Raw genomic sequence first — 25,588 nt, 5'->3', positions numbered from 1 at the left:
AATTTCAACCTTGTAAATAATTACCACTGATTCTATATTAATAGTAATTCTATATTCATACAACATTTCTACTCTATTTGTTTTGAAATAAATTGATGCTAGCAAATTGAATTGATTCTGTAGAAGGGCCAAACTACTTTCATGATTTTCCCACAGGAATATATCAGTGATTCAGCAGTAAATAACTGTGATATCTCTTTGAAGACTGATCAAATGATAAACAGGAGAGACTATTTGAGAAAAGACTGTTTATCAGATAAATATTACTACATTAGTTGTAATTAAATATTAATTGTAATATTAGATAATTATTCTGATGTAGAAGAAACATAATGTGACTTGCAAAAACATTTCTGTATGTAGCCTAATACAACAGGCTATTATTTCTCTAAATAGAATTGCTGTGTTCAAAATATTGACAAAATAACTGTTTCTTATTGTTGAAGTGACAAACTTATTGTTAAAGTGTTAAGCTGTGTTTACACCAAAGTTATTAACAAAATGTTTATTTTTCCGTCCTTATAGATTCTATTAGATTGAACATAACTTATCATACACATGATGATCATATGTGTTTGTCAAGTTCCGTTTAATCTAATAGAATCTATGAGGACGGAAAATAAACACTGTAACAAAAAATAAAAAATACAGTGACATACCGTATTGTGATTCATAACTCTTTAAATTAGTTCATGTTGGACTTGCATCCTAAATGCCCACTAAATCTCAATTTATTATCATGAACTCACTGGCTAAAAAAAATACCAGTGATAAATTATAATTCACTTGTTAAGTAAATTACAAGTTAAAATTGTCCCAATTGTTAGTATTCCATCTTAAATGCAATAAGCTCATCATAGAGGTGATGATAATAATAGTAATATTTTCAATTATAATAGAATAATAATAATAATAAATGGCGCCAAGTGAAGAAATATGCAATAGCTGTAACAAAATAATAATATATGGTCGACAAGAGTCTGTTCAATGAGAAAAGTGTCCATTGAGACAACATGTTGCATGTTTACTGAAGAAGAACCTAATTTTTACAAAGACTCAGGCTCCAAATGTCAAGCCTGTATGAACAAGTCGCTCCCAATAAACAATACTCCAATGCTGATGACTCAATACTGAACTAACCTTGCTCTCTGCACCAAAAGAGTTCTTGAAATATGTCAGGCACAACAGAAATGAGTCAAATAGCTGTCCCACCTCCATATCAATGGATGGGGCCATCATTTCAAACCCTTATGAGATCTGTAAAATTTGCCTAAGCATACTCATTCAGTCACTTGGCGCCATGTGGTGGAACGGGTTGGCTGTAAGGGGTGATGGGAGGCCAACAAATAAAAAAATAATAATAAGAATAAAATGAATGCTCACAAAATCTTAATTTATTATCTTGAACTCACTGTAACAAAAAATAGAAAAATACAGTGAAATATCATGAGTCATAACTCTTTAAAGTAGTTCAAGCTGGACTTGCATCCTAAATGCCCACTAAATCTCAATTTATTATCATGAACTCACTGGATAAAAAAAGCAGTGATACATTATAAGTCATTTTTGCTCCATGAGTAACAGTTCATTTTAATTTTTTACTTGTTATGAGGAATTGTACACTGCCATTATTGTGGAGGAGTGGATTGGATGTGATATCATGTATATATATATATATATATATATATATATATCAATAAATAAGTAAATATCAGTTTTGGATGTAAGAATATCTGAAGGCCAAGTATTTTTGTAATTCTATGTTTGTATGATTTTAGCCCATTAAGTAGATGTAGCCTACATTTAAATGTGAAAAAATTGAAATAACTACTTGTTATAAAGAATTATACATAATATGTATGTATAATAAATATATATTATAATGGCTACTTTTTCATTATTGTGGAGGAATGGTTTGGCTGTAAGGGGAGATGTGGAGGCCAAATATATTTGTAATTATATGTTTGTATGATTTTAGCCCATCAAGTAGATGATTTAAATGTGAAAAAAATGAAATAACTACTCGTTTTAAAGAATTATACATATATATAGTTGTTGTTACTTAGTTTGAAAATGTAAATGTTTTTTAATTTCAGTCTTAGGGGATATTATGTAGGGAAGAATCGGCAAACAGCCTTTTTGGCCTTGTCACATTGTAACAGACAATGATGGGAGATTCTACAAAAGAAAAAGTAAGTCATCAACATTATCTACTTGTACAATACTCCGGATAGTCCGCTATTGCATTTCTTGTTTTGTTTGTTCATTTATTTTTATTCATATACAAATGCAATGATATATTACATATTATACAAATTATTCATATTATATGCATAACAATAATTATTATTATTGGCCTTATGAATTTTGATCTATTCATTTATATCTATCTCTTTAATAATTTAAAATTACAACATTATTAATGGACCAACATGCTTTCTTGAGGTTCAAACTGTTCCAATATTTCAATTCATACAACATTCCAGCACTATAAAATTCTAGCCAAACAGAATATTGTATGATAGGTAGTGAGTCTTATCATAGAGAAATATAGCATAAGAAGAAGATAGCCTATGGTATAGGTCGTTTATGTTCTGTTTATATACTGTTGACTACTACCTATTATTACTTTTCTTACCGGGTGAGAGTGTAAGAACAGCACATTATGAGAGACTAGCACATTATAGAGCGTCACATAGTTTCTAGAAAATGTACTACTAAGTTTGAGTTAACATAAATGCCCTATACCTTGAGATATATTCTTATTTGATATTTTGTCTATGGTCTTCTGTATGACCATGACCATTAAATAATTTCAAAAAAGTGTTTAAAAAAATAGTTGGAAATCAGCCATTAGATTCAATTCATTTCTTATGTACTAGTTTTTTACAATAAGCAGAATAAGTTTAATTTTTTCTTCATGTTTGTTTTCAGTGTGCTCCAACGATGTTTTCCGAATAACATTCTATGTGCAGTGGTTGGGGGATGGAAGGCACTCGTGGGTGGGCCTCTCTTATTTGGTGCCCTTTGAGAGGGCACCAAACCCCCAGCACACTCCGTATGACATATTGAAAAATTACATCCAAACTGTAAGTGTAACAACATATTTCTAAGTAAATATTGCAGTAATTACAATATGACAGTATTTGGTTATAACAATATCACAAAATATTGATTAATTATATTATTCGATAAAATTGAATATTGAATTATTAATAATATGAGTACGCAATTTCATTAAGTCGCAAAAATCCTAATAAACCTGTCCATGAATAATGGGATGTTTATACAGTGTGTGGTGCAGAGGAAACGTATGTTTTTCAAACCGCTAGTACTGGCTGATGGAGGGGGGGTATTGCTCTGGAACGAATTTTGGCAGACGGCCCATACTAAGCCATTTCAGTTGCTATGAGCATTGGAACGTACAACATTGTGTGTTCGCTGTGAAGCAGTTTTTTTTTAGAAACAATGAATCTGTAGTCACAGTGCAATGCTTTTTTGTCAATATTTTAGAGTTGGGCCTCAAGGTGCAATGCCCGATCGAAATACTGTACTTCAATGGGTTGCAGCGTTCAGGAGTACTAGTTCTCTGATATAAAAGAAACCACCTGGTCTTCCCTGTTCAGTTCATACTCCAGAAAATGTAGACGGAGTCAGTGTCATCAAGTCCTGATACCATATCCTCGTCTCAATCATCTAGGACTAGTAACAACTGCCGTTCTGACTCTACATTTTCCAGGGAATGGGGAAGACCAGGTGGTTTCTTTTTCATGAAAGAACTAGTACTCCTAAACGCTGCAACCCACCAGAGTACAATATTTTGATCAGGCATTGCACCTCAATGCCCAATTTTAAAATATTGACGGAAAAATATTGTACTGTGACTACAGATTCATTGTTTCTAAAAAAACCTTGTTAACAGCGAACACATGATGTTGTACATTCCAATGCCCATAGCAACTGAAACGGTATAGTATGGGCCGTCTGCCAACATTCGTTCCAGGGCAATACCCCCTCCCATTGACGAGTACTGGCTGTTCGAAAAACATGCATTTCCTCTGCACCTCTCTGTATTACTTGTGTCTACCAAAAGATAGCTTCACTATTCATATGAAAAAGAAAAATATTTAAAATAATTTATTGTGTGCAGGTTACAACAGGTCTACAGTATTGTTTTATTTTCATTATTATCATTTTTGTTGAGTATGTTAATGTGAGCATGTGGTTTTGCCAAGAGCAAGGAGTGTTCCTTTTCGAACTGTCTTTCACAGGAAACCTATTCAAATGCCTCTACATTTTTTCAAATGGGGTTATCTTGGATGTTTTTAAAAGTAGGCTTTATACTCTGAATAAACTGAAAATTAACCCCACTGGAACAAAATTTGGGGGGCATTGAATACTGGTAAAATACTGTTCAAGAAGGAACACTCCTTGCTATTGGAAAAAGGGTATGCTTTTACATTATCGTACACAAAACAATAATGTATACATGTTATAATCTGTACACATTCATGTTTTTCATTCATTAACAGTGATGCTATCTTCCAGTAGCCACACAATGAATATAAAACCCCACTTTTTACAGATATGTTTATTTGAATGTGTGTGACTTGAGGAATGTTCTGTATAATATAAAATATTGAATCATTATATGAATATTAATTATTATATACAATTAAAATGTAATTGAATGTGTCGATTCGAATGGAACTATAGTGAGATTCATGTTATAAAGACAGTGGAAATGATAGGAAGTCATTGTTGCCACTTTTTCTTTCCACCACTACAGTGGATAGCTCTGATTCAAGTATTCCCTGTAAATCTGATATGATATTGATTAATGATTCTTTCTAATAATTATAAAACATATCTTAAATATATTCCATACATCATGGAGATATATTTTTCCATAATTTGATGATAAATTCTCATTATTGAAATGAAATATTTTGGTAGTTTATATTTGTGCATAGTCTAGTAACAATTCGGCAAATGTGTGGAGTTGGAAATAGATAGAGCTATCTATATAAGATATTTATAAGATACTGACTCTATAACCTGAATCTCACAATGGATAACCCAGCAGCAAGAAGTGCCACTTGGTTTTTTTTTAATTTGCTGCTGCCCTAATCCATAATCTTTAGCAATTGACTCCATACAGCAACATTGATTTCTCTGATAATGCTACGAGATAGAGATACAAATATATGCTTTCAATAAATACTTCTATATCAAACATTGTGCACACTGTTGCAAACCTCATTATGGTGACGGCAGAGGGAAAATGCTCAAGCTTTGATTGAATATGGTTGGAATCGCCGGCGTCACCTAATGCGATCTGCTAGGGTTTAACAATTTATAGTCTACAATACAGTCGATTCAGCGAATCATGCTTAATGAGAATGGAGCAATTCTCTTCTTGAATGAATGAATAAAACAAATTTTTATGAAGACAATACAATGTATGATAATGATTGTTAAAATAAATAATCATTCAAGGTTTGATTTTTGTTTTCAGCACCGAAAAAACAAGGAAAATTTAAAGGCCTGCAAAATCCCAAGGAGGCTGGCGGCGGAAATAGATGCTATAGTGGAGGAGGCTCTGGAGAGGCAGGATATATTTGAGTGAAGGACATTAGAAACAATGTAAGGAAAAGTGATTTGTAAGGAGTACTCTGGAGAGGAGGGTACAGTGTCTGTAGGGTGAGTGACAAAGATCAATTCATTCCATTTTCATTGCTTATTAAGAATAAAAATTCAATCCATATTCAAAATTAATTCACTTCGCTCACTTAACAGTCACTATATATATAGCCTATTATCACAAATTTATCCACTATTCATTCATTCATTTCTATGATGATGATAATGATGATGATTTTAGGCCTACAATAATAAATTATTATCAATCGAGTATCATTATCAAATTTCAACTGAATATCATAATATGTAGCTATTAATTCCAATAATAAAATTGTTATGCTAGTTCACCAATTTCAAATCTATTATTGTACAAAAAAGTTATATTACAAGATTTGTGATTACATTTTCTTAATTTCCAAATTAAATTTAGAATTGATTGATTGATCATGCTTGATGGACAGACAGGGAGACTGCAAACCTCACTCGATCATTGTTTAAATAATTAATTTCCAGCTGATAATTTTTATAAATTCATGAATACATTATTATTTTCTATTTGTTCATAAAATAGAATTACTTTTTAGCGATTTCCAACTCTATTTACAAAAATAGAACATATCACTGAAAGGCATAACATGTCCTCGCCCAATTTGAATTGATGGTGTAATAACAGTAATAAATAAATAAATAGAAAGGAATAATTATTAGACCCCAAAATTTTCAATACATAGGCATTTCTGAGAATAAGGCTTCTTTGATTATTAGTTCTCATGGAATTTAATCGGGATTAAAAGCTATCAGACTTTGTGCAACCGGGCGATAATATAATAATTATCTATCTTCAACATACATAGTTCCCTATACTTCACAAAGTAGATAATTATAATTAAGAATAATAAGTATTTCAATATCATTTCCTACCTCTAATTCAAATCAATTTTAACAAAATACTGAAAATGCATACTAACAGCATAATAAACACATCTGTTTGTTGTTTGACAATAAATAATACTTGACTGAATAAATAAATACATTCAATTAAAATCTAAATTAAAATTAAACTGAACAAAAATTAATATCTGCCTAAAAGTTAAAGTAGAATATCGCTTACAATGATAAAAATTAATCATCTTCATGTATGTTTCTGTAAATTAGTCCAGATATGTAGCATTGGCCAATCCCATAAATCAATAGAATAATGAAAGCACTCTACCTTCAGATAATTGCAGTTTCAAGTCTGCAAACTCCAAGACAGATAATTGCAATGTTTCAAGTAGAAAATTGAGGCTCTGGTTCAATCTTGACTTCCACCTTGACCACTGACTGACTCTGACTTGGCCACGACTCGACCTTGACTTGACCTTAATACCCTCTCAATATCATTTTACCATATTATCCTAAAACTGTTTAAATTATTCGACTATTTGGGGAAATTTTGTTTTTTCACAGTAAATAAGTTTCATAGCTTCATATTTGTCAAGATTGTTCAAGAGCCCACAATTTCTATTTACTATCTGAAATTTGTCATTTTCAACTGAAATTTGTCATTTTGAATAGTTTAATTTATTAATACAAAGTCCTCCAAAAAGAAAAACAGATCTGTAGGGTTCAATTATTAGGAATATTTTCAGTCTTTTACAGTAAACAGTAATCATATAACCAACCATGCATGATTCAGGAACCAAAACTTCTTTCATCCAAGAATAGTTGAATTACTATTGAGCATTTCCTGGACAGGTTTCCTTATTTCAGCCTAGTTGACTGATAAGTCTGATAGGCCAAAATATATTTTTCAAAAAATCAGTTGATCTTTTGATGGCCAAAGCAGAGGATATTTCATAAATTTGAGGGAGGTTCAGATGAATGTCTGGTACAGTCATTGTACCAGACAAATACATTGCTTTTAAACAGATGGAACTGGATTTTTTATGGTAGAGTAACTTTTGTATGTTGGGTGGAACAAATCGGTTCATTCTTGACTTGCTTTTGTTGTTCTCTGAGAGGAATTTCTACAGTTTGAACGTTCAGATGTTGCTGCATTATCATGAATATGGAGGATTGAATGCTCCAAGGTTTTTGGATGATAGGGTTTTGGGGAATTTTTTTTGTCAACCAGTTGTGGTAGAGGTATCATTGTGATGAGAAACTGTTGAATGTGATGTAAGTATCGGTTCCACACACTTTGTGAGTCTGAGGCCTGAAGGCGGCCTTGAGGCGCCCGAGGCCGCCTTGAGGCAGAGGCCACCTGTGTGGGCCAGTCAAGGTATTTGCATTTCAAAGTAAATATTTGTCCAATCCCCACTGCAAGCTCAAAGACCCCCTGAATACCCCAAATTTAGTACATCCACTCTGAATACCCCGCTTTTATACCACCCCCTGAATACCTCAAATACAGTATACAAATCCCCCCCAACCAAATATTTTTTATTTACCACCAATAATTGTTTTGAACCCTCCCCCAAATAATTTTAATCACACTGTTTGCTTATTCGCCCCCCCCCCTGTGATCACCTGTTGTAAGTTGTTGGCTCAAGCTGTGTGGTGTTGTTGGAAGGTTTTGTTGTGGTTTGCTGAGTGGTACAGAGGGTTTACTATGTGGTCGAGGTAAACTCTCTCAGCTGTTGACCAAAGTCGACAATGAACCATTTTTGTTCCAACCAACGTACAATGAATGATTACGAAATTCAGATAAGTCTAGAACTTCCAACTCCCTACTTTTCCGAAAAACAAGCTGATTTGTAGACAAGTACTAGTATTACCTTCCAGGTTGCTCAAAGAACGTAATTCAACTAGGTAGCTTTTCTCTGAAATGCTCTAATTACTGCTGTTCAATCAATAATGAGTTAACCACCAAACTGCAATATCAAATTAAATCAAATCTTTATTTTCCCTAAAAACATAATTACAATGACAATGGTTGTAAAAAAGTAATATATAATATTAATTGAAATACCAACAGATAGGTTAAGATATTAATATAATACATACCAATATGATGTAATAATATAACATAACAATATAAACATAATTACAAGTGACAATGGTTAAAAAGAAGTAAAATTCAATATACAATGAAAAATGAATAGGTAAAAATGTGAATGCATAACAATATAACATAATAATATAAACATAATTTCAATGACAATGGTAATAAAAAACTATAATACAATTTAACATGAAGAATGAAATACCATCAAATTGGATTAAATATAAATATATTAAACAGCAAGTCTCTGCAAGGTTTGAAAAAACCTGAGTGCAGAGGCTTAGTGTTATTGAATTATTAATAAATAACAATATTATTCAAATAAATATTCAATATTATTGAAATAGCAATAGTATAAATCTAAACATAATTCATGCTCAAATCCCTTCCTGTTTCTCAATCTCTCTCTCTCTCTCAATGCTACAGTTTTCTATTCAGAACCATCTTTTGGTTGAAAAATATTTTTTGTTGATTAGTTCATCATCTAAGCATTTGGCCAGGACATCATTTTGGTGTAGGACTCTTAAAATATATAATAGCTTTAATGGAACTCTCGTTGGAATAAAGCAGAATGGAAAATTCATTTTTATGCGGAATGAGAGAGTGATTTTTAAATAATTAACTTGAAAGAATATCCTCTCCACAACTAAGCTCTGTCAATCAAGCATCATCAATCAATGAAAAAATATTAAACAATTGACCATTTTTTTCAATTTAGGCAATACTATTTCTGTATGATAATTATGAACAAAATGTTTAATCATTATTAATCAGTTGTTAATATTATTACCAGTATTTCTATTTTTCAATCATCATCATTATCATTTCAAATCAATTGAAACTATTCCTTATTTGACAGTTTAATAGATTCTGTTCCACATTTCAAAATCAAAACCTTTTTCTCCTAGAAATATTTTTGTTTTTTCCTTTGAAAATTCTCAAATTTGTTTTTCCAAATTTAATTTTCCTAATTGTATTTCAAAAATTCACTTTCTCATAAAAATCAAAATGTTCATATTTATGAATTGATTGAATCACTCAATCATAATAAAGACTGTGCCCAAATCTCTGAGTACTCCATCTCACTAAATTGCTCCAGTAAAACTTACTCACTTGCTCCAGCTTATTTAGAACCTCAGCCTCCTTCAGAAAGCCTCTCCACTCGCCTCTTCGACAGCCTCTTCAACAGCCTCCTCGACAGCCTCTTCCACACCCTCTAGGTCTCAATCCCCGGCCGGCTCTTCCTCATCGTCCTCCACATCCTTGAAAAATAAAAAAAATGTAATTAAGAAAAATAGTTAATGTAGGCCTACATAAAAAATGGAATGTAATGTGAAAATGGAATGTTAGGCTAGTTTAGGTTAGGATAGGTATAATAGTTAGTACAGATATATATTCAAAAAAAGCCTATATAAAATCCCAAAAAAATTAAAAAATGATTGAAATAACAAAAAAAATATAGTTTAGGTAATCATTAATAATAGTGATAGTTAGTTAGGATAAATTTAAAAAAATCCTTTATAAACCCCAAAAAATTGAAAAACTTGAAATTTAAAAAAATCATAGTTTGGGTTATTATCATTAGTTAGGATATATTCAAAAAAATGCCTTTATAAAACAAAAAAATTAAAACTTGAAAATTAAAAAAAAATGATAGGCTAGGTTATTATCATTATCAATAATAATAGTTAAGATATATTAAAAAATGCCTAAATTAAAAATAAAAAATATATAAATGTAAAACCAAAAAAAATCTTAGGTTAAGTTATTATAGGCATTGCATTTATATAATAATTTATTATCTTGTTTGAGGAATATATCCTAAGAAAATATATTATGTAGGCCTACATTAAATACATAAGAAATAAAAAAGTGATTTTTCTTCATTGTTAGACTTGCTCAAGAAAATCTAAAATCTTAATTTTGTTATTTTGAACTCACTGTTGAAAAAAATATACAGTGACATATCATGAGTCATACATCTTTAGATAAGTTCATGTTGGGCTTACTAAAAGTATATATTATATAGGCCTATATTATAAGAACCAGAAAAGTAAAAATTTAAAAAAAATAGAGTAGGTTTGGGTTATTCATTATAGGCATTACTTCCATATATTATTATAAAACCATCAGAAAATACATAAAATTATAAAACACAAAAAAATTAGGTTAGTTTATCTAGGTTATATTATATTAACAAGTACAGAAAACCCCCAAAAAATTAATAAAATTATAAAACACAAAAAATTGATAAAATTATAATACAAAAAAAATAGGTTAGTTTATCTAGGTTATATTATATTAACAAGTATAGTTACAGAAAACCCCCAAAAATTAATAAAATTATAAAACACAAAAAATTGATAAAATTTTAAAACACAAAAAAATTAGGTTAGTTTATGTGGGTTATATACTATATAATAGTTATAGAAAACCCAAAAAAATGATAAAATTATAAAACACAAAAAAATTAGGTTAGTTTATCTAGGTTATATATTATGTAATAGTTATAGAAAACCCCAAAAAATAAATAAAATTATAAAACACAAAAAAATTAGGTTAGTTTATCTTGGTTATATATTATGTAATAGTTAAAGAAAACCCAAAAAAATTAATAAAATTATAAAAAACAAAAAAATTAGGTTTAGTTATTATAGGTATTAGTTTACTATTATTATAAAATCCCCAAAAATTAATAAAAAAGTAGGCTAGATTAGATTTTTATAGTTTATTTATTGTATTCTTGTTTTAGGATACATTCAAAACATATAATATAGGCCTATATAATATTTATAAAGAATAAAAAAGCTAAAATTGAAAAAATGTATTCTAGGTTAGTTTATTATAGGCTATTTTGATTATTAGAGTACCTACTTGAAGGTGGCTTCAAGTGAGAAAATTTCAACCTTGTAAATAATTACCACTGATTCTATATTATAGTAATTCTATATTCATACAACATTTCTACTCTATTTGTTTTGAAATAAATTGATGCTAGCAAATTGAATTGATTCTGTAGAAGGGCCAAACTACTTTCATGATTTTCCCACAGGAATATATCAGTGATTCAGCAGTAAATAACTGTGATATCTCTTTGAAGACTGATCAAATGATAAACAGGAGAGACTATTTGAGAAAAGACTGTTTATCAGATAAATATTACTACATTAGTTGTAATTAAATATTAATTGTAATATTAGATAATTATTCTGATGTAGAAGAAACATAATGTGACTTGCAAAAACATTTCTGTATGTAGCCTAATACAACAGGCTATTATTTCTCTAAATAGAATAGCTGTGTTCAAAATATTGACAAAATAACTGTGTCTCATTGTTGAAGTGACAAACTTATTGTTAAAGTGTTAAGCTGTGTTTACACAAAAGTTATTAACAGAATGTTTATTTTTCCGTCCTTATAGATTCTATTACATTGAACATAACTTATCATACACATGATGTGCATATGTGTTTGTCAAACTCCGTTTAATCTAATAGAATCTATGAAGACGGAAAATAAACATTTTGTTAATAACTTTGGTGTAAATGCAGCTTAATATTCATTACATCATTGTTTTATTCTTTTATATTGTTTTTGATTAATTTGTTTACATATTTTTAGTAATTTTATCAAAGAAAATATTCATTACATCATTGTTTTATTCTTTTATATTTGTTTTTGATTAATTTGTTTACATATTTTTAGTAGTTTTATCAAAGGAAATAGTTCGAAATATTGACAAAATAATTGTGACATATACCGTAGATGTTTTCGAATTACAGTATTGATATATTGAACAAAAATTATTGAAGTATTATTTTTATCACTTTATTGCTTTGTTCTATTATGTTAGTTTTTATTCGTTTGTTTATATATTTTTCAATTTCAATGAATAGCCTAAATAAATTTGATTTGTACAATGATATCCCCCCTCTCCCAAACTCAACTACAGAGGTAAGTTAAGTGTTAAACTATGAAACTGTTAGCACAGATCCAATGGTTGTCTGTAGTATTAATAGTTATTTGTATATCTAGAGTAAAAAGTACTGTTTTTCTCCCTGAGGGAAAAGTTTGAAGCATGAGACAAAGCCGAGGGCAACAATTTTCCTGAGGGAGAAAAAACATTTTTCACTCATGTTATACACAACATTTTTCCTTCACCTACATTTTTATAGAAACTGCAAATAAAATAATTTTTCCTCCACCTACTGGCTAAAGTACTTACTTTACTCCCTGAAACATAATACTAAAGTGTCACTTTTTCGCTCTCGGTAGTAAAAAACAGAAAAACTCCCTAGGGAGTAAAAGTGACTCCATTTAAATAACATGGGAAGCATCTCTATTTTAAAAACTTACATTATAATAGGTTGAAAGGTCTAAGCTCAGATGAGAAAGCATAAAGAGGTGTCTGTCATTGAGTCAACTGAATTCAATACCACAACCAGAAATTTGATCAACTCATGAAATAGTTTGTATGATATTATATTCTTAATATTAGTAGACGATAAAAATTTATACAATTTTTAAAATATCTTATTCTATTCAAAATAACAGCCAACAAATATTTTTGATCTGCAATATTCAAATCTGAACCGCTTGATCTGGAGTCAGCCATTTTTGGTAGACACCCAGCTGATATAATTGTTACAACTGCCGATAGATAGCGCAATCAGACGGCCGGTTTTTAGGTTTTAGATTTTAGGTTATGTTGTTAGGAAACATTGTCACCAATACGTAAGTTATTAAAATGATTTTATTTGCAGTTTCTATAAAAAAATGTAGATGGAGGAAAAATGTTGTGTACATCACGAGTGAAAAATACTTTTTCTCCCTCAGGAAAATTGTTGCCCTCGGCTTCGCCTCGGGCTTCAAACTTTTCCCTCAGGGAGAAAAAGTAGTACTTTTCACTCTAGATATACAAATAACTATTTAAAAACGTATGTGACCAAACAATGTGTTACAACATAATCTAAAGAGTAGACAGAAACAGCTGGCTTGTAATCACAGTTCTCCGCCACAGAATAGATACAGAATGGAAACTATCAATCAAACGCCTATCTAACCAATGCTTTTTACATGGCACAAATACTAGACACGTCACGTGACCTTAGGAACTTCCAATCCTGGTCTTCTGATTGGCTCGCGGCAGTGAACGAGATCAATTGATCCGGATCAGTAAAGGGATCCGAACCTCCCATCAATACTATTACAATGCGGAACTTCCTAACAAGATGGCGGATATTTGCGCCAGGGAACTAGCCGAGTTTCCATACTGTATGTATACTGTGGCTGTGCGCTATCTGTCGGCAAAAGTTGTAACAACAATGGCCGCCACAACTACAACTAAGATGAAGTTCCCATTTCAAATTTGATTAGTTAATGGGAATATTCGTTGGCTGGTATTTTGAATAACATGGAATAAAAAAATTACATTTTTTTTAGTACAGTGATGAAGTTTGTAATAATTTTAGCATACAAACATAAATTTCATATATTGATCAAATGTCTGGTTGAGGTATTGAATTTAGTTGGTTTAATGACTACTCTATATGCTTCCTCATCTGAGCTTAGACCTTCTAACCTATTTCAAATCAAAGACCATGAAGATATATAGACTCACAATGCCTATGCCTTCCCAATGATAACTCCTACTTGAAATTGAAGTCCGCCATTGGGGTATTTTAGCACAATATATTATATCTATATATTTGTAATATTATAGATTACAAAGGCATTGGTATGTAATAATCTTATAGGTTGCTCCCTCAATGGCCGATTTCAATTCAAAGTACGACACTAGCGCTGCATGTGAGTCTATTCATCTTTAAACCTAGCTCCGCAGTGCAGGCTGGTTGCTTGGCTGAATCGGACTAGGTGCTGAGACAGCAAATAATAGCAGCGTTGGTGGGAATGCGAGCGACCGCAGTAACATCTTCCACCCAGCAATGGTCGGCGTAGTTCCGCCTAGCGGACAAACGAAAGATCAAACCAGTCGGTTATTTGATCCCTCCAGCCAGGCTCAGCCAAGCAGCCGAGACAATAGAACAATGGAGTGGCGGTCTTATTCGCGTTCATCAGCAGTTTTCTTTCTCACGATTATTTTGATTTTTGTGTGTCAATAACAACTCCAGTCACCAGTAAAATGTTACCAGAAACGTGATGTACTACCATATTAATGACTTTTCATGATGATTTTTAATTATTTAAAAACATTGTTGACATTCTGAGCCTTTAGGCTAAACTTGGGGTCGCTGAGAACGAATCTGCAATCAGAATTTCTCTATCACGAAAAATAACGGAAAAAATCCAACTGTCGATCTTCCGGCAACCGTTAACAGTCATCCTGCAATGCGGCCGAAACACTTCCAAGCCAGACACCCATCTCGAATGACAACAACGCCAAGCTGTAAGAAACCATCCTGCACTGCGGCGCTAGGTTAAGTTCTTTGAACGTTTTCTACATAGATATTCAAATGTACGTTTTTAAAATACAGATGCTTCCCATGTTATAATGGAGTTACTTTTACGCTCTAGGGAGTTTTCCTGTTTTTTCATCCCGAGAGCGAAAAGGTGACTCTTTAGTATTTATTACGTTCCAGGGAGTAAAGTAAGCACTTTAGACAGTAGGTGGAGGAAAAAATTATTTTTTTCAAAATTTTCAGAACACTTTAATATTTTTTTACATGCGTCGTATGGTACTCTGCTAATATATGGTAGGTATTAAGACATTGACAATAGTCCATATTATTTTCTTTGGTAAAGTGCTTTCCATGCGCTAAAAATGTTAAATTCAAAATTTCTTGCTTCAAGTGTTTGGTCAGAAAATTAGGCAACATTTTATGAAGTGGAGGAAACATAACCTATTTTAATGAATCAAACTCCGGGGAAGGAACAGTTTTGGGCTGTGCCTGTTGATCACACACCAAATTATTTTAAAAATAATTGTGTATCGTTGAATCAATAAAAGAATAAAACTCTTAATCGAGTGAAAATACCTGTTCTCCTGCCTTTCAAACGACTCCATTACTGCGTTTATTCTTTCTTGCAAGCTCTGCTGTGAGACGAGCTTAGTTCTGCTTGTATGGCACCTGACATGCGTTTAACCATGTTTTTCACATAAAAAATAGGCCTGAACGGTACTGAGGCCCGGTTGCACAAAATCCTGTTAAAACTGTTTTAACCGCGATTCAATTCCACGAGAACCAATCAGAGAAGCCTTCATTTTAAGGCAATCTTCTCTGAAGACTGTCTCTCACAGTGGATCTCTATGATTGCTAATCTTTTCTCGATGATTTTATCAACTGTATTTGATTGACTGTGATTTTTCTACTTACATGGTCGGTGTTGTAGGTTTCATTGAATTGATACTTTTCAGCACCATTTTGCTTGGAACCAGTTGCAGTTGTTGGCGAATGGCGGCCGTTAAAGGGTGATTCAGAGCAAGTGCCTCCATTATGAATGAGCTGAGTGGAGCCACAGCTGCCTTCAATAAACTCACCACACATTCCAAACGCACCTAAACAACACCATTAATACATTTCATTTCTATTACCTAGTTAAAAATCACTAAAATTAGTTATAAATCAGTAAAACTGTAACTTTAACCTTCTAGTCGTGACCCTTGGTCCTGAGGACCTAGACAATTTTTGTTATAATTGTAATTGGGCTGCAGTGCGCGTTACTGTCTACTGTGGTCAATGTAAATTCATGTCAGTAGCCAATCAAACTTGGCCACGTAGAGTGTTAGTGCTCTGTGACTTGTGAAATGTTGCTTCTGGGTCCCCAGCACCCAAGGGTCACGACTAACGTTACTTTTTTTATTTCCTTCATATGTACATTTTCAAGCAATAGTGATTGAATTCAAGAAGTGAACATCTACGTTTTGGACAGAGACTTCAAAGAATGTACAAATCCACTTCTATAAACCATATTCAGAGAGGTTTGCTCAAGCGGTCACCCTTTCAACGGGAGTAGCAGACGCATGATTCTCAACTTATCTACACGTTAGCTTATCAGTGCGACCACTGAGTCAAACCGCTCACAAATTTCTGTCGATAATTTCATTTAAATGATTATTTATGAGGTTCAATTCCGCAATTCAGCATCATATGCTAAGTGAGGTCAACGTTATGATGACAGTAGAGAAATATAAGAGTACAGCGTTGCTGATTCTCTGCCTTGCCACTGCCGTCTATAGAAGATAGTTGATACCGGTATATCTGATCTAATTTAACTGTTAATTCTTGTTTAAAATAACCAGTTATATTCTATTCATCAAGAGAAATATTTTCAATGATTAAAAGAAAATTCTTTATAATTGATATTGAAAGTTTTGTCAATTAATTATATTTCTACATTGTTAGAAAACGATCTGGCAACGTTGTGGAGGTATAAAAGAATAGCGCTTTCTGCTTTGTCGAATGATAGACAAGGATAGCAACACCAATGTTAATCAAATACTGTCATTATAACTATACACTATAGTCCCTATCCCACCCAATTCTCGTAGTTGAGCTTAACAAGGGGAACGCGCCAACCAAGCTCCCCGTCAGCCGAGCTCCTTTAAAAACCACTTTCGAGGGGATTGGTTGTCGTCTACGGTCCCGAAAACCAGTAACCTCCTAACCAGTAGGGGATTGGCTGTCAGGGAGACTCGTTGACGCCAGCGTGCAAGGGGCTTGGTTGTCGTCAGAGCAGTAAAAGGGTGCACAAGGGGAGATAGGCTTTATAATCGATATAAGAAGCGAGCTCAACATAATCTCCATATGGTAGAAGATTGAAGAGAATCGGCAAAACTGGAAAGATCATGTTGAAAGGACGGAGAGCGACAGGATTCCCAGGGCAGTCATGTCGTATTCATGTGGTTGGGAGGAGAAGTGTGGGCGTATCCCGCAAAAGATGGATGTCATTGGCAGTTTCAAGTTGGAACAGGCAAATAGCCTAATCCTCGTAGGAAGACGACGACGACGACATCATTATAGTAGCTACAACCTGAATAATTCCCGAGACATACTTCTGTACTGAAGTTGTATTAAATTTAATGAAGTTTTCTGATTGGAGTGATGAGTAATGCAAACTCAAGAATGCATTACCATGGAGAGAAGATGACATAGTTGAGACGATACTGTATCATATTGTGTTGATACTGTATCATGCGTGGTGATACTGTTTCATTTTGTGGTGATATTGTATCATTCATGGTGATACCATAGAGAAAAGATAGCATAAGAAGATAAACCATGGTATTGGTCGTTTATGTTCCAAATTTCAAGCCGATTACTGTCGACTACTGTCTATTATTACTGTTTTGGCCTGTTGAGAGTGCAAGAACGGCACATAATAAGAGATTACCAATGAAATAGTTTCATGAAAAAGAAGTAAGTAAACTATCAGGCTGGGGTTAAAAGTGAAATTTAGAACATAAACGCTCTATACCATGGGATATCTTCTTATGCTATATTTTCTCTATGTCATTACTGAACAAACCATATTGAAAATTTGTTGTGCATATTAATAATGATTACAGATTGTGAAATACATCTGGAGCCTGTTTCATAAAACCCCAGTAATACAGGGCCTGTATTACAGGACTTATAAATTAAAATTTACAATCCTTTAAATTTATGTTTCATAAAAATAATTCTGCACTTGTAAAATCACCTGTAATATGCATCTGTATTACAGTTCCTTTATATGAATTAATATTTTCATTAGCCAGTGAGCCTAATATAAGATCTGTGGAAAATCTATATTATCAAATTTCTGACGATGGACAGATTGCATTTATGCAGGAAAATAAATTTGTTAATGATAAATAGTTGAGAAATTATAATAACTACTTAACTTACATAACTTATTATAACAGTTATGTTAGTAGTAATGTTTCAAAAAATGTTAACTATCAAAAAATGTTAATAATTAAAATAATCAATTTTCGGAATATTTCCAATAACACTTTACTGAGGAAAGATTAATCTAAACCGTTCATTATATTGATAAGTTTACTGCATAATTTTGTATGAAATTCTATCCTTGCAAAATTCTTGGCCTACGAATAATAACATAGTCATGTAGTTCACAAGAACTACTACCTTCATCCATTTTGACACGTTGCCTTTAGAACAAAATGTCACTTTTCAAGATTTTACCTACACTCTAAAAGTTTTAGGATGGTCTAAACAATGATAAAATATTCTACAACTTACAGATCCAGTAATACAGGAAGTTTCTTTTTACGAAACACGAAAATGATAATGTCTTGTATTATTTACTCCTACAGGCAAATGACTTGTAGATTGTTTCACAGGGAAAATTGTTTAATGTTGCGCATTTACGGCGAAACGCGGTAATAGATTTTCATGAAATTTAACAGGTATGTTCCTTTTTAAATTGCGCGTCGACGTATATACAAGGTTTTTGGAAATTTTGCATTTCAAGGATGATATAAAAGGAAAAAGGAGCCTCCTTCATACCCCAATATTAGAGTAAAAATCAGACTATAGAATTATTCATCATAAATCAGCTGACAAGTGATTACACAGATGTGTGGAGAAGACAGTCTATTACTGTATTTGTATAAGGTCTATAGTTTCAATCGAAGACATTAAAGAGGGATGCATCTTTAAGCTGGGTTTACACCAAAGTTATTAACAAAATGGTTATAACTTAATCCTTATAGATTCTATTAGATTGAACGGAAGTTGACCAACACATATGTTCATCATGTGTATGATAAGTTATATTCAATCTAATATAATCTAAAAGGATTGAGCTATTAACATTTTTTAAATAAATTTGGTCTAATCGCAACTCTAAGGTCTTTGGTTTCAATATTTTGTTTTGCAGTCATGGTATTATTATGCGTGCCCATCAGTATCAATATTCTCACATTCGAAAAAACTAATTTAATAGGTGAATAAAAATAAACAAATGAACTAAATAATGCTGGAGAAATTATAATATTTTTGATTCTAAAAAATTAATTTTCATCAGATAGAAAGATCATCACGGAACTGGATGAATTATTATCATATGGAATACAAATTCAAACGTGAACTGAGTTTGTTAACATTTAAAACAGTTGACATCTGGTACTTGTGGATGAGAATACTGCGTGAGGTCTACTGTTCACAGAACTACTAGTACTTATAAGTCACGTGATACAGGAGAATCATCATTCCAATTACATGCTCAATATAGCCGATAAAATCAGCTGTTCCTGTATTACAGGACTTCTAAATTTTTATGAAACAGGGGCCTGATTGAATTATTTTATTAGTTTTCACAACTTGATGTGAGCAACGTTTCGTTTGCTCCTATGTATTGGTCCCGAATTTAGGATAACCTAACCAGTAACATCCTATAACCTCTTAACCAGTAGGGGATTGGCTGTCGGGGAGACTCGTTGTCTACGTAGTTCTCTCCTCATAAAACAGCAAATTTTTGTGGTGTAATGTACTACATAAGAATACATTTTATCCAACTTTTATTCAAGTTTAGTTTACACAGCTTACATCATTCTTTTCAGAATTAAATTCTCTACAATTTTTATTGCGAAAAATTATTTGTTTACTGGTCATTAAAGAAAGTTATTAGGCATCAAACGTAGAAGTCTGTGAATTTTTTTCTACTTGAATTTTTTGCATATTTTAACTTTTTTCTCAAAAACTACTCACACTACAGCTTCCAGACTAGTTTTATTCAGTTTTTCAGATATTCTTCCATATGAATCCAGCATAAGTTTTTCAAAAACTAGTCCCCAAACAATTCAGCATCGGTGTATTTCACCAGAGGAACTGAATTCCGGGCGAAATCTTTCACACTGTATAGCTCGCTAATGAAGCGTTCATGGATATATGTTTATAAGAACTTTTTTTCTTATTTTTACCTCTACTATCACGTATTGAATTATTTTACCATAATTATGAATCACCCTGTATATTACCATTATTCCAACAAAATAATAAATACAAAAGATACCAATCCGATATAAAGATAGCTATCACAGAATAGGAAATAGGCATTTGAGAAGATGGGAGTGTAGACGATTATAAGAAGGCTATTGAGATTATAAGATTATGCTGAAGATTATTATAGAGATGACATTTTTTCACGCTATTTCAAAATTCAGAACTCAACTAACCTAAAACTCAATTCATAGAGAACAATATCGGGGCACCGAGCTTCGCTCGTTATTTTTACTTATTGATAAACAGAACACAATTCTCTAAAATGATCGTGTTTACATTTCACAGCTGGCTATATGTCAGCTTATGAATTTCGGGAATGCGATATTTTGATTTTCCACAGAATCACTCGATCACTTTTTACTATAAACAGACGACGAAAGTCTCAGCTGTTTCAGACAAGGATGAATTATCCTTTCAATGTCATTCAGCGAGTTTTCCCAAGGATGAGACCTAGTGCAATTGAATGTTTATATCATAAACCTACCATGTTCCAAATTTCGTGAAAATCGTTAAAGCCGTTTTCGAGATCCGTTGAACATAAATAACCAGATATAAAAGGATATGATATGATATTCATGATAGAGAACAGAGCAGACGACCAAACACAAGCGGTGTCTATACTTGCATATTTAGCGCTAACCTTTTGCTAAAAAACAAAGTTAGGCCACAAAGGCGAATCAGCTGATGAAAAATCTTCAAAGTACGTGAGCATTTGCTCCAGAGTTAAGGAGCATAAGGTAAGAGTAAAAGGTAAAGCTTATTCATATAAAAATGAGCAAATGCTTATGCTTCTACCTAATGCTCATCAGCAAAACCTTATGTTCCATGCTCAGTTGCTCACGAGCATATGCTCTGTTTTTACTCATATGGACCCATGTGTATGTGGCTTCAAATAATTCTGAGAAGTTTCCCATGATTTGTATGTTATCATTGTTAGTTGACTTCATACATACTTTATATTTCCGTTTCCTCTGATTATTTTTATTATTCTGAAATATAGGAGCTTCGATCTAATTGGAACAATAGATCTTTTGAAATAATATACATGGTATTATTTACTACTACGAATGTCGGCTAGATTGATGTTTGCGTTTAAATCCAACAATTCTTGGTGATGTATGTTTCATTCAAAATAAGTTTATTCTCAGTCAGTTTGTCACAATTGAGTCGCTTAGTGCCTCAGCTATATGTTTTCTGTTTTTAGGTTTTTGTTGTCAGCAGTCAGCACTATTGTAGAGCTATCCAACACAATAGTCTAGCTCTTTGAAGTAGCGATATTCGACATCAAACTAACGAAAATGAATTGTTATGCAACACAGTATTCAAAGTAATTCTTATGATTGTTCTGCCGGTTCTTGGAATTATTGGTGTTCTTTCATCTCATATTATATTCTGGAGGCAAATACAATACTTATTCTATATGCTGTATACTTATTCTATATGCTATTAATGTACTGAAATCACTTCACTTATATGGGCTTTAATAAAAACAATATAAAAACTTGTAGTACCCTTTAAAAAGTTTCAACTTGAAAGTGAACTATAATCGAAACTAGTCGTTAAAATATTTTCAGGTTTTCAATAAAGGGTAGGCCTACTACAAGTTTTTATATTGTTTTTATTAATTGATGTACTGTATATATACTGAAAATTAATAAAAGAATTGAAATAGTACTATTTTTCAAACAAACAATAACGTTCTTTGAATGATTATAGAACAATTAAAAAAAGCACTATACAATTCGGGACTTTTTTCTATCCCGTCTTCAGGTACAAATACGAAATAAATAAACATCAGTATTGAATAATTCAAGAAAAATATTGAAACAATGTTCATAACTCGACAATGATGTTCATTTATTTTCAATCTTCACCTGGAGATGGGAGTAAGTCCTGGAATTTATAGTGCTTTCAATTGATTTTAATGGTTTTATATTAGAGATTTATTGTATTTTAAAAAGAAATAAAAGGTCTTTTTGAAAAAGCTGTACTATTTCCTCATCTTTGTATTATTTCTATTAGTTATCAACCGAATTATTTATTTATTATCGCAGATGAATAATTGTGATTTTTATAATAATTGCTGACATCTGGTATTACAAAAAACTTTGACAATTTGAAATCAGAACTCTCCTATCACGATTAATTGCCAAGTTGCCCAAGCCTCGAAGATTGCTGAGTACAAATTGATGTCCCTCGTCAGTGAGACGCTGTCGATACGAACAAGTGTGAACTGAATTGCAATTGGCTGCCAACAGAAATTCGCTCCACTACTTGTAAAAACGCAACTGGCTAGCGTCGCAAATGTGCATCGAGCCTAACGTAACTTTTCACTTGTCCGATACGATTGTCAGACGAACAGTCTTCTAGTAAAAAAAATATAGCACACCATCGATAACCCACCATACAAACCTGACTTAGCCACTAGTAACTTATACCTTTTACCCAAATTCGAGACATAACTTTGAGAGCAGAGCTTCCAAACTAACGAGGAGCTCCAAAACAATGTCACAGCCTACTTAAACTCATTTTGCGGCAGCATTTTATGAAAAGGGGTTTGACAGGCTGGTCCACTGGTATGACAAATGCCTCAACCTTCACGGCAATTACGTTGGAGAATAATCATCCTTTTGGTATTACAGCTCGATGTGAGCTTCAACATAGAGAAAAAATAGCATAAGGCGGATTTCACACCAAAGCTGGGCCGGGCCGGGCCGAGCCGAGCCGGGCGGATCGGCCGAGCGGAATCTGCCTGCGTTCGCACTGAAGCCGATTGCCGATTCGCTCAGTAATACAAATATTGCGCAACTCACTATGTGCGAAGATCGAACTAAACTGAAAGAAGGCAGAATCCGCTTGGCCGAAAACGCTCGAGTTGGGCGTCAAGCAGACTGCACAAATCCTCGGCTCGGTCCGGCGTTGATTTGAATGCTCCCGACTAAATCCTGCATAGCTAGCGCGCACGCGGATTCCGCTAGACTCTAATAAAGGATGGCCACTAACGATAGGACATGCATGATGAACATGTGTGTACACACATGTCGTCATACATTGTTCAAGTTAGTCAAACAATTAAAAAAAAAAAAGATTGGGGAAGAATAATTAAAAAAAAAACAAAGTGAAAAAGGGTAGCTTACCTCTTTGAACCCCCCTGTTGGTTGGGGGAGCTTTGAGTCGAACATCGTACTCATGAATGTGTTGAAAACCAGAATTCACCCACAGTATCCCTGCTTGACATAGGTGGCGACTAAAAGGGACCCCAAGGCAACTCCATAAGTTGCCTTGCCTTCAAACCCCATGCCTTCATGGATCTGCCCCATTAGGGCAGTTTCGGAGGGACAAAAAGAAAAACCCAAGAGACCAGAGATGGGTGAATCTCCAGCAACAAATGTGGGTCAAGAGGCTGACCAGGTGCCCTAGAGGCAATTTGGCGACCCCTCCTTCAGCGGAAGGACCTACAAAAAAGCCAGGAGTGGAACTCACGTAGGTCACGAGTTTGTGGGTGGTGAGGCCAAAACTCACCACTGCTCAAAGAAGGGCGGCCATTCAGGCCAGGCAACACTTTTTGGGAGAGGTGAGGCTTTCGACCTGCAGAGTTTTGAAGGGGCAAAAAGAAAAACCCAAGAGACCAGAGATGGGTGAAACTCCAGGCACAAATGTGGATCAAGAGGCTGCGTCAAGGGTGGCCGGGCGCTCTAGAGGCAGCTTCTTAGCCACCCCTTCCTCAGTGGAAGGACCTTCGACGAAGGCCAGGAGTGGAACTCACGTAGGTCGCGAGGACTAATCAGTCTGAAGAGACTGCCAAGCATATCACACTGGATTGCGACAAGCAACCAGGTGATGAATGGGATGTTAGCATAGGGGAAAACTCCTGGTTCTTGTAAAGGACACAGGTAGGCCTATTGGTTTGCCTAGCTAATATACTACTTTGGAACACAATAAGCTTCGGTTGACGTGTGGGGTTATTTGGATCCTTGAATCCGTCCCTTCAAAAATCATAATCATCATACCTGTTTAAAAATTTCAGTCCTGCTTCCACATATTGGTCGAGTCGCTGGCCCAGCCTGGTAAGCTTGGCTGCGTTGGTCCATGGCTGCGTCCACACTGCGTGCCCAATCAAGGCCAGCGGTAGCCAGCGACATATCCATGATAGAAATTGAAAATATCAACTGGAATGAATACGATAAAAATCAATAACAAAATATCACAAAACTGATTAATAGTAGCAATTAGGCCTATAGCAAGTCAATCACTCAGAAAAAACAGCAAATGAGACAACAAAGCAGGAAACAGAACGCATTAGTAGAGAAGTGTGGATGAGTGGTTTGCCAGCACTGGCCTTGGTTGGCCTTCGTTGGGCTGGCCTCCGCTCGTAAAAAATCGGAGCGATAGCCAAAGAAGGCCAGCGCTGGCAAACCAGCCATCCACACATTGGCCGACGCTGGCCCACGTTGGGCCAATATGTAGGTGCGGCATAATAATATAACATTGAATCAATCAATCAATCAGCAACAGATAATCATGTTGGCACCTGCTTCCAGGAGTGGCATTGGACAGACAGACTGAGCTGGAATACCAATAATACATCATTATGTCATAAACCATAAGTGTGGCGGACCCAAACCCACTATATTGTCTCCACCTGGACATCAGAAATAAATAGATGAGACAAAATATGAAATTAAAACATAATAAAAAATAGAAACGAATACAAATGAAAATAGAATATGAAACAAAAATAAATACGAGGAATAATAATAGAGTAAGAAAAAAATATTTGAAAACAAGAAAGAGGATTAATTGACTATTAATTTTAAAAATTTACTTGCGAAAGCTGAACTAACTACACTCACTAGAGTTTTGTAATGTCTGATAAATGTCCCTTGAAGTTTTAATATTTTTTTATAGTCAACTTTTATCCACGAATTAAATAGTAAACAAAATGGAAGAGTGGAAAAGCGTTATTATATTGAGGGACTTTTTGCATGTT

General features: G+C 33.4%; 1 protein-coding gene and 1 long non-coding RNA gene across 7 annotated transcripts in view; one reads left to right on the top strand and one right to left on the bottom strand.

Moving 5' to 3' along the window:
• Positions 1-8: 8 nt before the first annotated feature.
• Positions 9-8,035, top strand: LOC120355537. 2 transcript variants are annotated; one of them, XR_005573557.1, is made up of 3 exons: positions 9-2,192; positions 2,935-3,089; positions 5,519-8,035. It is a non-coding gene; the product is annotated as an uncharacterized LOC120355537 (long non-coding RNA). The 2 variants fall into 2 exon arrangements; XR_005573556.1 differs by having other exon boundaries at positions 9-3,089.
• Positions 6,809-25,588, bottom strand: part of LOC111051952 — a 39,501-nt gene continuing 20,721 nt past the window's right edge. For 2 of the 5 annotated variants that reach the window (XM_039444053.1, XM_039444052.1), the window contains exons 2-4: positions 24,609-24,767; positions 15,964-16,145; positions 9,001-9,891 (exon numbers count right to left, since the gene is read on the bottom strand). In XM_039444053.1, the coding sequence (XP_039299987.1) occupies positions 9,846-9,891; positions 15,964-16,145; positions 24,609-24,767 (387 nt within the window). In that variant the 3' untranslated portion in view covers positions 9,001-9,845. Of the gene's footprint in view, positions 9,892-15,963; positions 16,146-24,608; positions 24,768-25,129; positions 25,211-25,588 lie in introns of those variants that run through there. The other 3 variants (XM_039444057.1, XM_039444058.1, XM_039444056.1) reach the window with 3 other exon arrangements.

The sequence above is a fragment of the Nilaparvata lugens genome, unplaced genomic scaffold (assembly GCF_014356525.2).
Source record: "Nilaparvata lugens isolate BPH unplaced genomic scaffold, ASM1435652v1 scaffold2617, whole genome shotgun sequence".
Classification (NCBI taxonomy): Eukaryota; Metazoa; Arthropoda; class Insecta; order Hemiptera; family Delphacidae; genus Nilaparvata; species Nilaparvata lugens.
This window is presented reverse-complemented; position numbering and strand designations above follow the sequence as displayed.